The sequence below is a fragment of the Felis catus genome, chromosome C1, assembly GCF_018350175.1.
Source record: "Felis catus isolate Fca126 chromosome C1, F.catus_Fca126_mat1.0, whole genome shotgun sequence".
Classification (NCBI taxonomy): Eukaryota; Metazoa; Chordata; class Mammalia; order Carnivora; family Felidae; genus Felis; species Felis catus.
This window is the reverse complement of record NC_058375.1, coordinates 161,349,287-161,365,980: the sequence shown is the minus strand read 5'-3', so window position 1 is coordinate 161,365,980 and position 16,694 is coordinate 161,349,287. Positions and strand designations below refer to the sequence as shown.

Below are 16,694 nucleotides of genomic sequence, written 5' to 3'. Positions count from 1 at the left end.
CTGCGCTGGGCATGGAGGCTGCTTAAGATTCTCTTTCTCCCTCTCCTTCTCCCCCTCTCTGCTCTCTTACTCTCTCAAAGCAAACAAACAAAACAAAACACGCTGGGAGCCTAAGAAGTGTGAAGCGAACACCCTTTTGATGTTAGCAGTATTGAGTACAGATGAGGCCAGATGGATGCTTCTAGACTGCAATCCACAGACGGTCTTATATTTGAAGTCTGGGTTCCTGCCAAAGATGCTCATTCTGATAACAAGATGAAAACACTTCTCAAGAAATCCTACATGTGAAATTCAAATACCAAAGGTTCTTATCACCTCGGGGCCTACCTATCCTCTGTGTGGCCTGGCACTCCTACTTCCATTGTTCTCGCCGCCTTCTGTTCCAAAGCTATCACGGTCGAACACTGTATGCAGAGAGTGTCCTTAGCGTAGGGGAAGAGTATCCTCTGAATTACTCCAGGCAGCACCAAGCTCAATGCAGTGCCAGAAATGGATACATTATACTCCACAAGATGTGTGATTAGTCAATAGAGAGAAAAAAAAGTCACACACACTGCCGTCTTCCACAAAAAAGGAGAGCATGCTATTGTAGAAATGATGATACCATGTGAAAAGGTTAATCATAGTCTGGCAATTGCAGTGTTGGATGCAAACCTACTTTTGCTGAGGCTGTGAGTTTCCTTGATTAGAAGCCCTGTTCCCTGCTGGGACCTTCTCCAGCACCAAGACATCTTGGTCATGTTCTTTAAGTCTGACTGTATTCGCCTCAACGTCCTGCAAATACAAATTACACCACATACAGATGCTGCTGTTTTCTCAGACAATGAAAAAAATTTCAAATGCTTCAGAAACTCATTTGGTGCTTGTGATGCTAATTGTTGCATCTACAAATTAAGTCATTTTCAAAGTCAGGGCTGGAATGGTCAGAGATGGGACCAGATGAGGTTTGAGGCATATGGTTTTAAAACTCTGCTTTTACCCCAGATTCAGAAAAACAACCGAGTAGAGAGGAGTGTGGTTGTACTGTGAGAAACCTTTCAGAGAGGGTGGCATAACAGGAAGAGAGGGGAGCAAGTACACTTATCCTTAGAAAAATATGTGACTTTCTTCTGAGGGCGTGTCATTTTCATAGGCATGCACCTTTTCTCTCTCATCAAAAGATTCTGTTTGTTTTTTTAAAAAAATCAGCTCGAGGGGGCACCTGGGTGGCTCAGTTGGTTAAGCGTCTGACTTTGGCTCAGGTCCTCGTCTCACGGTTCATGAGTTCGAGCCCCACATTGGGCTCTGTGCTGACAGCTCAGAGCCTGGAGCCTGCTTCGGATTCTGTGTCTCCCTCTCTCTCTGCCCCTTCCCTGCTCATGCTCTGTCCCTCCCTGTCTCAAAAATAAATAAACATTAAAAAAATCAGTTTGAAATGTGTTAAAAACATTTTTCAGTTATTTTGAATAATTTTATAAACCGTATCAATGATAATGATCCTAACCTGATTCTTTCCAAGAATTTTTTTTGGCTAAGTGTAAACTCCATGTGTGTAAACTTCAAAGAGTTACTAAAGTTTACCTCTAAATTTCAATGTCACTTGAACAATTAAATTAAAAATCTTGACAGACTTTTTTTCATCATTTGGTCCCCATTTTAAAAGAGATAACAAGTCAAATTCCGTGAGGCACTTTTTTTTTCTATATTATTCAATGGTATAATTTTAAATTTAACTTTTTTGCATTAAGGGAACACATTTCTAAGACAAACTTTGTTGTCAGAATCCTGTCCCCAAAGGCAAAGGCTTAAGGCCCTGTGAGAATAGGTGTTCATACATAAGGAATGGAGAATGACACTGCGAAGCATCCTTAAGTAAGGCTGAACGTACCAGTAACTGCATTTAGAACTTCAGGGTAGGATAGTCCACAGACAGTCTTTCTAGGGGTTGTGTGTGTGGGAAGACAAGGGACCATCTCTTCTCAACCTCACCCACTCTCACAAATACTTTATTGAACAAGCTTTGAGTAGGCCCATCTGCAGAGCCAACTTTAAGTGCAATTTCACGTCTCCGTCACCCCAGTTATTCTTCGCCTACCCGCTAAAGTCTGAAATTCCTTTAGTATGAATCAAATTGACATGGAGCGCTTGGAAATGCTTGATTGGAGTAACCATGGGCGACGTTAATTCCCACTAAAATGTAATCACTCAATAAGTGAGGAGAGGATGTGATGATACAGGAAAGATTCAGATTTGGGAAGACATAGGAGGGGGAGACTAAGAAAGTCTAGGATGGAGAAAGACCTGGGGAGTGAGGTGGGAAAGGACACAAAAGGGCAAGCCTAGAATTGCCAAAGAGAAATGGCTCAGACTTTGGCATTTGGCCAAGGCAGTCCCTAGATTTTTTTTTTTTTTTTTTAATTCTCATGGGCCAGTATGGGTGTATCCAATTATTTGGTGTGGCACACGTGCCATATTGGCAGCTTTACTGGAATATCACCCTTGGATCCCAGAATGCACACCAGCACATTGAACATACCAGGTTTAGAACCAAGGCTCTTTGTTCCTAGAGCGTTCAGTAGTCACAGTACCGCTCAGTTAATACCACACTCTGATCTTTGCTGGTCTGGCGAAAGGAAAAGTGGGATACTTCTCAGCCACACTGCCTTGGACTCACCCTCAGGATCCGGTTGAAATCCTCCTTGTCCACTCTTAAGAAATGGCAATTATCTTCTCGCAAGACGATAGAAGCAGCTCTTGGGGCATCGTTCACTAGTGCTAACTTGCCAAAGTCATCCCCCTCATGCAGGGTACAGACCACACCCTGGAGGGAGCAGAACATTCAGATGAACAGGATCCCTGAATCTGAGCAGACAGCCACTCACCTCATGCCACAAGACCCCCTTTACCCAAAACACTGTATATATAAATGGACTGCGCCAGGGATGCCAAAGGAGAGTTGCAGAATTAGATTATAATGTTTTATTTTTCTTTCATTTAGTAATATGGGCTATGGCCTAACTAAAATGTACGCATTTAATGTATTTATTTTAAATTGATACATCTATAAGGAGATGAGCCCCAGAAAGTTCAATTCGAATGAGTATAATAATTTAGATAATCCGTGACTGGAGATGCTGTAATGTCTTTTCTACACCGAGTAACAATGTTGTTGCAGGTTTAATTGTAGCACTTCCATACTTAGAGCCACACTAGTAAATGGAGCATAATAAAGTTTCACAAAGAAAAAGATATATATACCTTGCCATAAATGACTACATTCACTGATCCTTTTAGAATAATGTACCAGGAGGTGCCTTCTTCCCCCTGGTTAAACACTAGACACAAAAAGATGAAAAGACTTATGACAAGAATAGAAGCACATCAATATAAATTACAGCTTATCAAATCATCATTTTTAAGTCCCCAGAATTATACATTTACTCCAGAAGGAAAAAAAACAGTCACTGGCAAATACTAACTTATTCAGGTGGAATGGTATTTCCTTTTCTATAGAACACGAAAGGAACATAGATACCACGCTACTTGCTAGGCTCTAAAAGGTACGGATTTACTATTGAGCCACGTGCCAGCAATCAATTTCTTAAAGCGATAAATACACTTTCCCCCACAGTCCATCAAAACTTATTACGCTATTGAAAATAGTTTTTAAAAGTAATCTTCACGCTAGTGTGTGAAGTTTGAAAACGTGCAAATCAGCACTACATACTGTCTATAGATACGTGTCTATATGTTACTAAAAAATGAGTTGTGATAACACTCACTGCACATAGGGTAGGAATTACCTTGGGGAGGGAAAGAAAACAATGAGATAAAGGAAGGAACAAGAGGGCTTCGTTTGTATCTATAATTTCATTCTTTAGAAAATATGAAAAGATAGTATCATGTCCGTGTTTGATGAAGATAAAAAAAGATGCTGGTAATAATCTCTATTTTTTTGTTGGAAATACTTAAATATTTCTAATAAAATGAAAACAATCAGTAAGTCTGAATGAAAAAAAATAAATGAGAAGTTAAGTCATCAGTGATGATAAAAATCAAAAATCTTAAAGTGAACCATTAAAATGTAAAGAGAAAACATTCTTCCTAAAATTAATATCCATGTTAGAAATACCACTATTGATGACTGGAAGTAAAACATTTTGAAATGTAATCTTTATGACACTTTTTGCTTTTACGATTCATGTTCCTGCTTCTTTGACTAACACAGTCTGAAGAAAGAACAAGATTTTCCAAAGAACCTCTCTTGAAAAGTTAACAGGTGTCCATTTAAAAAAGCATCTTATGGGGCGCCTGGGTGGCTCAGTCGGTTAAGTGTCCGACTTCGGCTCAGGTCACGATCTCATGGTCTGTGAGTTCGAGCCCCGCATCGGGCTCTGCGCTGACAGCTCAGAGCCTGGAGCCTGCTTCAGATTCTGTGTCTCCTTCTCTCTCTGCCCCTCCCCCACTTGTGCTCTGTCTCTCAAAAACAAATGTTAAAAAAAAAAATTTAGAATGAGCAAATATCTGGACTTGTAAATTGCCATTAAAATGTATGGTTTTTTTAAAAAAATAAAAAAAATAAAAAAGCGTCTTATGTTTGACTCAATTTAAAAAGTGTCAGTTTAAATGGAACGGACGTTTTTCTTTATTGCAGAACTTTGAGAACCTTAGTATGCTCAGGTGTCTTCTGACTCTCCAAGGGAGATTAGAGAAAGCGGCCTTTCCTGCCTTGAGTAGACCAGGAGCCATGTTTACCAAGAAGGATTTTGTACAACTTGAGGAAAAGGATGGCTTAAACGATTCTGTTCGCATTTACTAATATCAAATTGGAACGTCTTGCTTCCAAATGCCCTCACAGAACTAAACAAGTTGGGTTCTGAAGAGATAAGAATATATTAGCCCTGCATTGGTATTTGGGGCAAAGAGTTTCTCTCGGGCTCAGAACTGGTAGAGCAAGTGAGAGAAGAAAAACCAAGCAGGGCGATTTGTCACTCTAACTGGGGATCTGGAGAGACAGACTTGTTCTCTGAAAATCAAATTGAAGTGAAGCTGTGTGAAAAGGTCCTTGTAGGGTCCTTCCTGAAGAGCAGTGACTTCACCCCACCCTCTTTATTTAAAAAAAAAAATTTTTTTTAATGTTTATTTTTTTTGGGGACAGAGAGAGACAGAGCATGAACGGGGGAGGGGCAGAGAGAGAGGGAGACACAGAATCGGAAGCAGGCTCCAGGCTCTGGGCCATCAGCCCAGAGCCTGACGCGGGGCTCGAACTCCCGCACCGCGAGATCGTGACCTGAGCTGAAGTCGGACGCTCAACCGACTGAGCCACCCAGGCGCCCCATACCCCCACCCTCTTTAAATACTGCCTTGAGTCAGCAGGGAGCCAGTGGAGACTCAGGCTGCCAACTGCTACCAAGCTGGTACCAGAAAACCCTAGGGCGGCATAATAACAGGCACATGCTGGGAAGAGTCGCGAGGCTCGAGAAACCGAACTGCCACATCATGTCCTTCCAGGTCTGACCTGGCCCCCCAAGAAGGAAAGCATTTGCAGTCAGGTTCCCATGGCATATGCTCTTGAGAAGCTCGCCAGGCACAACGTCCCATTACGTTCACTTACACACGGTTCCTCCTTTGGCATGAGACTCAAAAATGAGAACACCTGCTAACTCTCGTTTCACCTAGAAGAAAAAGAGAAAGAATTGGGAAAGGCCAGATTGGGGGGTGGGGTGGGACTTGTTCTCTGAGCAGCGCTGAATGTACCCTTCTGTTCACACAGCCATTTCCCACTTCGCTAGCTGCTAGTCTCGTCTAGAACCACTTTCACCAAATTTGCCACTAGATTCACTTATTTTTGGGAGAGCATAAGCAGGGGAGGGGCAGAGAGAGGGGGACAGAGGATCCAAAGCAGGCTCTGCACTGATAGGCTGACAGCTTGATGCGGGGCTCAAACTCATCAACCGTGAGATCATGACCTAAGCTGAAGTCGGACGCTCAACTGACTGAGCCACCCAGGTGCCCCTACCACTAGGTTCGTAAGGCTCTGACAAAAGCTATCTTATAAGCTAATTCATTCAAAACGGTCTCCTCAGAAACCATTTAAAACGTGGCTTCACATGTATGAACTAGCTAATTTCTCTGCCAGTCTTCCATCTTGGGTGAGAATATCATCGGACCCTGCTGCTATGAGAGGCTCTTCCTTGCATCACACATACTACATCACCACACACACACTGGAGAATTCAAATGAAACTTCAATGTGCAGGCAGATTTATATTCCTACACAGCTAATTGTTTTAAAATCCTAAATTATGGTTGCAAATCTTGGCTCTAATTCCCTAAGAACAAAGTGACCTCAGAATTTCCCCCAGTGCCTGGGTACCTGGGGTGTGAGCTAGAAGAGGAGACTCCCCATAGTCCTTTCAATTCCACCACGCTGAGCAAGTCACAGCAGGGGCGTGCTGGCGACCTGGAGTGCAGGCAGGGAAAAGGAGTCTCCCCTCACTTCTGTCTACAGCATGAGCTCATGATACCTACAAGGTGCAGGGGCACCCCAGCTGAGGCGCCCAGGCACTAGACCTATCCCCACCTCCCACGGACAGAGTGAGGATGACAAGGGCAGTGGTATGTGGGAAGGGTGGCTGGGCTAGACTGCACCCCTGAATGCCCTATGTAGGTAGGTGAGCAAGCTTCTGGACCCACAGTAGTGCAGCAGAAGAAGGATGGGAAGGCAGCTCCATCTGAGCTGAAGGGGGAGGGGTTTGGAGCCCTTCTGCTTGGAGCTGTGGCAAGTGCCTCATTGCTCTCGGCAGAGACCTGACCTCTGCCCCCAGAGAAAGGACCACAGACATTGCTACCATGCATGTGGTAGCATAATGCCAGCAAGTAAGCTGGGAATGAGAGGCAAAGCAGGTATGTAGATATTGCTGAGGGGCCTCAGAATATGATCTGTGAATATTGAAACAACTTCTATTTACTATTATTATTGAATTATTAACATATAGGAGACTTGTGCTACCTGGAAAACACATTCCTATATTTCTTCTATAGGAGGATGTATTTCTGTCCCTATTCAGAGCCAAATTTCTGTCCACTGCCTTCCTAAATAACTTCATCACGTAAAAGTTCAGAGTCAGACATAGCCATTGGGCCATTTTTCACTAATGGGCCCTGCTCCTGTGTCCTAACATATCTGAGGCAATGTTTCCTTGAACCTTCTGCTTCCTTCTCCATAGGGCAGCACACCTGGGCAAAGCCGGCCCTGTGGGCCAAGACAGGCCATCTTGATTTTTCTCCTTCCTCCGTATTTCATGGAAGGGTCTCAGAGTTCCCCTTAAGGTCTGGATCTCTTGTCAAAGTGTACAGATTCCAAGATTCAGGTTTTGAAGAATGAAGTACATTTTCCAGTCTTACTCACTCGCTCATACTGCTTCAGGGTTTAGGGCACATGAACAACTACTAACAACATGGTAACACTTGATCCCATTTGGGGACTATTCTTGAGTGTAACTTCCTTTATGTCTCATGAGAGAGAGTAGGCATGATTTATGAAGAATTCAGGCATTCCTTCACCACCAGCCCCATGCCAAAATACACTCCTTCATTGCTAACAGTGCATTCAACACCTCCCCCTCCCGAGCATGCTCAACAAGGAGACGACCTACTGTTGTAGAAAGATGGGATAAGGCCTTAATGTGAATGAGCTCTTCATAGATAATCTCTAGGTCATCCACGGTCCTCTGGCCAGGTCTACAAAGAAAAAAGTAAGAAGAAAACAAAGAAAAAAAAGTCATCACAAAAGCTTGAGATATAGAAATGGATTCAGTAATGTGTTTAGGGATTTCCTAGGAGAAATCTCTGTGAAAAGACTTTGACCGAAGAAAAGATCCTGCCATTATAACCCCTAAAGGGATTTTTGAATTGAATGTGTTCCTTGATGGAAGAATGTGCATAGTCCTCTTCCCTTCCAATCTGAGGGAGGAACATCTCCACTCACATGGTAGTTGGCTAACTTATCTCTCACTCTGTAGATGATTGCTCTAAAAAATTGCTTGTCATTACCATCAGAATCAGTAACTGCAAAACTTGTCTTTTAACGCAACTAGGAACAATTGATTTCATTAGCTGGATGACTGATCCAAATTCCTTGGGATCCTGTGTGATGTCTTAGCCTAACAGAATAATGCTGCTGTTACTATTGTTTCAGATGATGTAATATGTTTCTAGACAGGACTCAAATAGAGGATTAATGTAGACTCAACATTTTCTTACTTATCCCTGAAGAAGTGAGGGCATGAGATGAGCAGAAAGCAAACAGCAGTGTCTAGGATTAGTACTAAAGGGAAAGAAGGAAGGTACACACTCTCATTTCCCCAAATCTGTTCCATGGATGACAGCTCTTTCGTGAGATGTCAATCAGTGTATGGGTTTTTTTTCTATAAATTATTTTTTTTATATAAATTGTTTTAAACTAGTATCCAACAGCCTGCCTTTGAGGATAGAATATGGAAGTGTTATGAACATTTTGGCATGGGAGGACTGAGTGGATTCCTAACCATCTTTAATGTGTGTGACTATTCTGGAATCACTAGTAGTGTTCAATTACACACCAATGATAATCAATACGATTGATCAGTAATTTGGGTGTTCTATTGCTCCCTGCAATATAAGGAACCCTGGCTAATGTGTTTTTGAAACTTCAAAACAAACAAAGGGGTGATCAAATCTCAAAGAGCTATGTGGAAGGACAGGCAGCATTTACTTTCCGCTAACTGTTGCAATCATGTATGTTACCTATTCTGTAACCATCAGTCTGTTTTCTGTATTTTGTCCTGAAATTCCAACAATTTATGACATTACTCAATGTTACTGTATGTTAAACATTTAAACCTTAATGAGCTACTGATGGTATTTCATCCTTAATTGCATTACATTTTAAAAAGTGTTCCTTGGTCGGATAAATTTGGGTGTGTTGGAGTACTGAACACAGCACTGGATTTTGAGTATGCAGATCAAGTTTTAACCTCAGTGCAACCACTCAGCACTATGCGGCATCAGTCTCAGTCTCATCTGCAAACTGAGGACGATACCTTCCTGAGAGAGACGCGAGAGCCAAGGAAGTAGCGAATGTGAAGGTGTTTGCGTATTTAAGTGGGAAAAAAATAGCAAAGTGATTTTCAAAGCTCAAACCCTTGTTTAAGAAGTTTTAAACAGGGGCACCTGGGTGGCTCAGTCAGTTAAGTGTCTGACTTCAGCTCAGGTCATGATCTCACGGTTGGTGGGTTCGAGCCCTGCATTGGGCTCTCAGCTGACAGCTCAGAGCCTGAAGCCTGCTTTGGATTCTGTGTCTCCTTCTCTCTCTATCCCTCCCCCACTCGCGCTCTGTCTCTCTCTCTCTCTCAAAAATGACCATTAAAAAAAAATTTTTAAAAATAAGGTAAACAAACAGATAAAGTATATATACTATCACAGATAAAGTATAACATGTGGGCCAGCAAATTACATCTAAAACTAAGTCATTGGATAAGCAGTTTGAGCAATCAAAACTGAATTGTGAATATCCTGAAATAGTTGATTGGGTTAAATAATTTTGCTGCCATATTATATATCATGTAGGGAGTTGATCGAGTGGGACTAACTGGAGGAAGAAAGCTCTATGCATACCTTGCACATTACCTTCTCAAGGGCAGCTTTGATGCGAACAAAAGAATATGGTATCTTTCTCTTGTAGCATCAACAGAGGATGTTTCCTAATCCTGACTATTCAAAGGGACACGTACTAAATCCGTGACCCAGGCGGATGCCAGCCAGCTTTACCTCTTGTGAAGGATCACCACTGAAGGACACAGCTGTGCACCAATCCAGTGCTTCAGGGCAGATCTCAGACAGTATGGGACCCAAAGATACCAAAGAAAAAACTATGGCCATGGGGGCTCTAAAGGAGCCAGCCCTTCTTAGTAAGAGGCCTAATCTACTACTTGACTTAGACATGGGGATTTTGAAACTGGGACCCTTGGAGATTTAAAAGTCAATTGAATCACCCCAGCTGATCTACCACGATAGAGGCAGCTAATGTGAAAGTCTCAGGTAGGCATAATAGGATTATGGCTCTTCAGCATGAGGAGCGGCCCTGCTGTTCCTGCTACTTGACATCAGCTGCAAATAGCATGGACCCTCCTAGAAGCTTGGCTAAAAGGGAAAACAGTTGCCAAGTCTCATTCTCACCTCCATGGGGAGGAAGAAGACTCAGCTGGGAAAAGAAAAGGTTAGAATTTATCTCTAAAATCTTGACAGATTCAAAGTTGGAAATCCATTCATTGTGGAAATCCAAATCAATGTGAAATCCATTCTGATCAACTCTTATGGCATTAGAATCTATAAATCCTATTATATTAAAACTGATTGTGTATGCCAACTATACTTTGATAAAAAATAAAATGAAGGGGCTCCTGGGCTCAGTTGTTTGAGCGTCTGACTCTTGACTTTGGGTCACGTCATGATCCCAGGGTTGTGGGATCGAGCCCTATGTCTTAGGATTCTTTCTCTCCCTCCACCCCTCTCTCCCGTTCATGTTCTCTAAGATGAAAAAAAAAAAAAATGAAAATGGTTATATTTCATCCAAGAGTTAAAACGTATAATGAAGAGCTGTTCAGTCCTCAATGCAGCATATTGCAAATTTGACGCAGTGGCTCAAGGTTGCCCTGTGAGCCACGCTAGGTCGTCTTAGGACCTGCATCAGAGTGTGGGAGAGGAGAAGTGAAGACAGTGACTCTGAAGAATTTCTGAAATCTCTTCACCGCCCTGCTGCCCCACACAACTGAGCACTGGCTGGAACTCCACTTACCCCTTCCCCTCCCCGCCACTTACCACCCCCTTCCCCCCCCCCCCCCAATTATTTCCCAGTGTCTTCTCTGGTCTGTTATTCTTTTGTTTACTGCCATTAGCTCTGTGCTCAGTGTGTTCTACCTTCTCTCCCTGGGGAAAAAGACAAAAAAACCCACCTTTCATCTATGTAATGCTGACACCTAAATCTTTATCTCCAAACAGACTTCATTCCTGAGCTCCCAGAGTTTTCTGGCCACCTCCATCTCCTCCTAGATAAGCCATAGGCACTATAAGTGCTCCCTCATCATCACACAAGGATCTGTGAAGCCAGATCTCAATCTCCCACATCTTCCAGACACATTCATCTCCCCTCTCTTCACACCTTACCTCATGGCTCTGCTCTCTGCTCCAGCCATACCAGACATCTCTGTATCCCTCCAAAATGCTAGGCTTTCTCGTGTCTCCAAGACTTTCCACATGCTCTTTTCTTTGCTATATCTTTTTCTGCTGCAAGCCCAACTCAGATGTCATCTCTCCCAGCTAAAATTGGTTGTTCAACCCTTATTCTTCCATGGCACATGGTCCTGCTGCTGTGGTGATTACAACATACTGTGAAGAATGCTCTTTGTTTAAATATCCATAACTCTAGTCTGCTCTTCTCAAGAGAAGCAGCATCTGGTAGTGCAAAGGGCACTGGAGTGGAAGCAGAAACTGGACTGGAGATCTAAATCAGGAACTTCCTAGGTATGTGATTGGTGTAATGCCTTGTTTCTGCATCTGTAAAATGGGAATAATTAATAGGATTGTCATAAAGATCACAGGAGTTAATATACGCAAAGTACTGATATATTGGAAATAGAGCACAAGTGCAGGATGGCATTATCACCAGGGTGGATGTTCAACATGAATGAAGACACACGTTCCTACAATTCATGCTGAACTGAGGGTCTACCCAAGGGAGAAGGCAGCAGTATTATGGACCAGTTCTTGTTCTGTGCCCAACGGAAATGGGGGCTTATGCTCTGCCATCCTTCCTATCAAAGGTCAAGTAAGATGACGTGCCCATGACACAACTCACTTTTGATATGGCACACGTCTGTGTCATGGCAAATAGTTCATCAATAATGAAGGAAGGAGATAGGGTGAAAATATTGAACCTCATCTCTTACTCCAAATCCCATAAAATGATAGAAAAGACATATTTTCTATAGGATTATAGATTTTATTCATCCAGCTGTGAGGAAGAAATTACCACGTTAGACCAGCTGAAGTCACTCAGTAGAACTAAATCAAGATCAGTGGCAGCTTGGACAGAGGTGACCACCCAAGACCAAGTAGCACCTGTGGGGCTCAGCCCTTTTATGGCCTTATTTTTATCTACCATGCTAACGATCTGATTGGAAAGGTATTTTATAAAATTTTTAAATGTTTGTTCATTTTTGAGAGAGAATGAGAGAGAGCATGGGCAGGAGGGGGGTAGAAAGAGAGGGAGACAGAATCCCAAGCAGGCTCCGCACCAGCAGCGCAAAGCCTGATGCAGGTCTTGAACCCACAAACTGTGAGATCATGACCTGAGCCAAAGTCGGACGCTCAACCGACTGAGCCACCAGGCACTCCTGGAAAGGTATTTTAAAATCCAAAACAGCACTGAAAACAAACAAGCATCACCATCACCACAAACCACATAATAGTACTATGGGCAGACAGAGTTTTAGGAATTCTTGGGTGACAGAGAACAGATAGGGATAAAACGTGTGAGAAATGACTGGAAGTGGCCACAGCTCAATATTCACAGAAAACCACCACAGGAGGAAGACAGCAGATGAGATAAGGGCAGGACAGGGTCAGAGTGGTTCATCAAAAGACTGCTTCTTTCGGGTCAGTGGCCTCTTTTCCCAGGCCCCACCGTGAGCAGTGGGCAGTGGCAGAGTTTACTGCCAGGCTAAACCTTGAGACCTGCTCTCTAAAACATGCCTGGGGAGAAGCCTGAGAGAGAAGCCCTGGGCCCTCCTGCCGGACACAGAGGAGGAAAAGGAGTAGCAGCTCTCCCAGGAGCAAAATACCCAGAAAGGCCCCATTCCTGGGAAATCCTCCTTAGTTTGGCAACTAGTGGGAGGAAGAGGGGTGGCTTCAGCTTGCCTGCTCCCCCACGTGCCTCTCACAAAGCAAAGCCTGCCAGGAAACATGGCCTCCGCTGCCTTCAGGGGCAGCTCTGATGGGGATGCAGACCACACCTACACAGAAATCCATGTGGCGGCTTATTCTACCCCCTGGTTCCCCATTCAGCAAAAGCCACTCCGGAGAAGTAAACACTTCCCTGGGGACTTGCTGGGTGCTGTGGAGAAACCCATGGCAGCTGTTTGAAACAGGATGGAACAAAGCTTAAAAACAGTTTAGTCTCCGAGTCCTAAATAACATTCAAAATGAAAGGAAAAAAAAGAAAAGAAAGCTACAATCCTGTGGTCTAAAGCGGTCAATGTAATCACGGGGCAGGCCACAGTTATTTGGCAATCCACCCAGGTAGCAGTGAACTTTTTGGTTCTGTTTACAGCCAATGTTTTAATGAGGTGAGAGAAGCTAGGACTGCAAGGTGTGAGGGGACTTACTCTAAAAAATGAGTATATTCACAGTCAACAAAGCAATAAAAGCATTTGTGAGAGGTTTGCCACAAGCAAACTCACTGACGTTTCAGGGGGCCTTGACTTGTTGCTAGGACTGAAAGTTGAGGGAAGTCCCAGGGAGGAGGCCAGATGGAGCATGGGCGGCCAGCCTATGCCCACGAAGGTGGATCACAATCCGAGCCCCTCTCCTATCCCAGGTGGATCTTCGGGATTGTGGCAGCGATGACGGAAAGGCAGCCCAGCCTCTCCCAAGGCCGCCAGCTCGGAGCTGCTGTGCCATCTAGTGTCTCAGAGAAGATTCCCCTCTCTACTCAATCTTGATCTGCAGCTTTCCCCAACCCCCCCGCCAAAGGGCACCTGATAACAACTAAAAGTGAGCCTTCCCCACCACAATCACTGAACAAAGTCACATTTTAAAAGCGGGTTTCTCATGGCAAACAGTGGCATTAAGCACCTCTCACGCTTTGGTCTTTACGGGGGTGACAGGGAAAAAATGGAGAAGAGGTCCTGCAAATCAGACCCCAGCCTGTTCAAACAGTAATGAAAGGGTCCCAAGGACTGAAGGCAATTTGGCTTTCAAGAGTCAAGGGAACACTGTGCCCCAAGCGGGAGGAGGGAACCCCATGCACCTTCACAGAGTAACCTATGAGGCTGGGGAAGTGAATTGACTCTCTGGCTGCTCTGAGTGGCAGCCGGTGAATGTACCTGGTCTTTACTTGTCCTTCTCCAGATGTCACAGGGAGAGATATTAGGCATCCCTGCTTCTTTACAAATCTGCGTGGTGCCACATTGATGTGGATTTGTCGGATCCTGCTGTGGAAAGGCCTAGTTTCTGCAGGGGATGCATTCTGGCAGCAATGTCTAGTTACAGACAAGATAATAAACGGGGATGGATGGAGAAGCAGTTTATACATTAAAGGATGGGAGGGCTCAGGTGATATTGGAAGCTGCTGGTAAATACAGTTTTATCAAGGAATTTATCAAGGTCAGAGACTGAGCTCCTCAGTTATTGGAACGTGGATAAAATGAGGGATTCGTCCAGACACCAAGCAGCACGTGGGCATGGCCACTGGTAAAATATGCAGGTGAGAGAATAAATAAGCCATTCTTCTAGACCTGTCGTCTAGTAGACCTATTCTCTGGTGCATGGGAAAAATACCCAGAAAAGTCAATGTTATAAATATCTAGTAAGCCATGGTCATGCTTCAAAATAAAGGAAATGCTTTATTATTTTTTTTCTGAGGGGGGGGGGTAGGAATGCTTTATTTTTCTTGCAACACTCCACCTCATCCCACCTCACTGTCCTGCTTATGAGTCATTTCTCAAACGTGGTCATCTTCCAACACCCTTAAGATTGTGAGAGCTCACCTCTTTCCACTTCCCTTAAAGGAAGTTTGGTTTTATTTCCCACCCTCTTGTGTAATAAACCAACAAAACGTGTTTCTTTTCTTTACCTCCCAGGATCCTTGCTTCTTAAGAGTTACATCTTCCATGTTAGAGACATTCCAGGAACCTGGTGACTGGACATTTGCAGCATCCTGTCCAGATCTCTCTGCTCACTTCTCTGCCACACCACCACCCCTTCGCCTTATCTTTAACCCAGAAAAGAACATTTTAGGTTTATCAGATGCAATTAGGCATTTTTTAGTTCTGATAGCAAAGCCTGTACATCCCTATGTACATTCTTTCCTTTATTTGTGAGGTTAGAAACGAACATTGTCCACCATTGCAGTAAAGGGCAGATGCTTTAGGAATATTTGTGAGAAATGAAGTCACCCTCATCAGGACATGGGTAAGGAGCCATAATTAAGGCCCCTGAGTGCTAAGTGTTTTTAGGACAAAGTAATTTAAGGTTTTTCATGTTTAGAAATTGAATATGCCCACCATACTTCCAGCAAAAGTGGTTACTATGGGGACACACTAGAAGTTTAATATTAAGCCTTTTAAAACGTGCAAGTACAAATATTTTCCTGCAAAACATCTAAGCAGCAAGTTGAGAAAACAACAAATTTAGATGGCATCAGAGAGTATAGCTACCTGCCTTCGTGTATGATGCATATAGATAATCAGATAGAAAATGCAAACAGTTTTTGAGGAGGTGCTATGTATACGCATTATTACTTTTTCCTTGCAAAAATTCATTCTTACTTTTTTTTCTTTTTGCAAAAATTAATTCTTAATCAGGGACAGATGGACTACCTATATTTCTTTGGATTTCACTTCTTATTTAATAAACACACTAGAGAGGGTGAAGTTGCAACCTAATAGAGAAGACTGAATATTCTCCTTAAAAAAAAAAAAAACAGAATGAAATTGGCTTTGGAGTAAGCAGACATGGACTCGGATCCTGGTTCAGCCACACATACTTCCATGTGATGTCAAGGAAAGCACTTGACATCTACTAAACTCAATTTCTTCAAATGTAAATCGTGGATAATAACATAAGTCCTACTCATTCCATAGAGTGGTTTTGAGGTTCAAGGACATGATGTATATAAGGTCACTATGTAAACTATACAGTGTGATTCATACATTAATTATTAAGTTTTGTTTGTAATTCTGGCCAGTGGGTTGATGTGAATATTTTTCTAAGTAGATGACAATGCTTGTACTCCACTCAGGTCCATGAGGTTGTAATTGAGTAAGATGAGATTAGTCTGTCATAATTATTATATTTTTTTAAGATTATTTATTTATTTTGACAGAGAGAGACAGAGAGAGAGAGAGAGAGCACGCACAAGCAGGGGAGGGGCAGAAAGAAGGAGAGATAGAATCAGAAGCAGTCTCTGCGCGGTCAGTGCAGAGCCCGATGCGGGGCTCGAACTCACAAACTGTGACATCATGACTGAGCCAAGATCAAGAGTCGGATGCTTAACCGACTGAGCCACCCAGGCGCCCCTGTAATTATTATTTTTAAATCAAATACCCATGACGTCTTTCCTCACCAATGCTCTAAGAATAAACCCAGCAGGCCATTTTGAATCCTGTTTGGCTTGGGAAAGGTGATAGGCCACAGTAAAGAATACAGACTCCAGAGTCAGACAGACCTGCACCGGATCCTGAGTCCAACACTTTTGGGATAAACACAGGCAGGTGATTTAACCTATGCCTGTTTCCTAATCCATAAGATGGGGATGGTATTAATAACTACCTCACAGTTCTGTTGCAAGAACTGAATGAGATAATTGTTGAGCATAGTGCCTAGCATAGGTAAGCTCAAAAAATGTTGGCTGTGATTAAATATAATCGTATTTGTTTTTCCCTTTACAATCTCCT

At 43.1% G+C, this 16,694-nt stretch overlaps 1 protein-coding gene across 12 annotated transcripts in view; it reads right to left on the bottom strand.

Annotated features, from left to right (window-relative positions):
• Positions 1–16,694, bottom strand: part of RAPGEF4 (Rap guanine nucleotide exchange factor 4) — a 291,293-nt gene that overhangs the window by 60,560 nt on the left and 214,039 nt on the right. For 11 of the 12 annotated variants that reach the window (XM_023259461.2, XM_023259462.2, XM_045033954.1 and 8 more), the window contains 5 exons: positions 7,638–7,722; positions 5,594–5,654; positions 3,238–3,314; positions 2,654–2,800; positions 659–774 (listed from right to left, as the gene is read on the bottom strand). In XM_023259461.2, coding sequence (XP_023115229.1) covers positions 659–774; positions 2,654–2,800; positions 3,238–3,314; positions 5,594–5,654; positions 7,638–7,722 — 486 coding nt within the window. The remainder of the gene's footprint in view (positions 1–658; positions 775–2,653; positions 2,801–3,237; positions 3,315–5,593; positions 5,655–7,637; positions 7,723–16,694) is intronic. The other variant, XR_006583294.1, reaches the window with a different exon arrangement.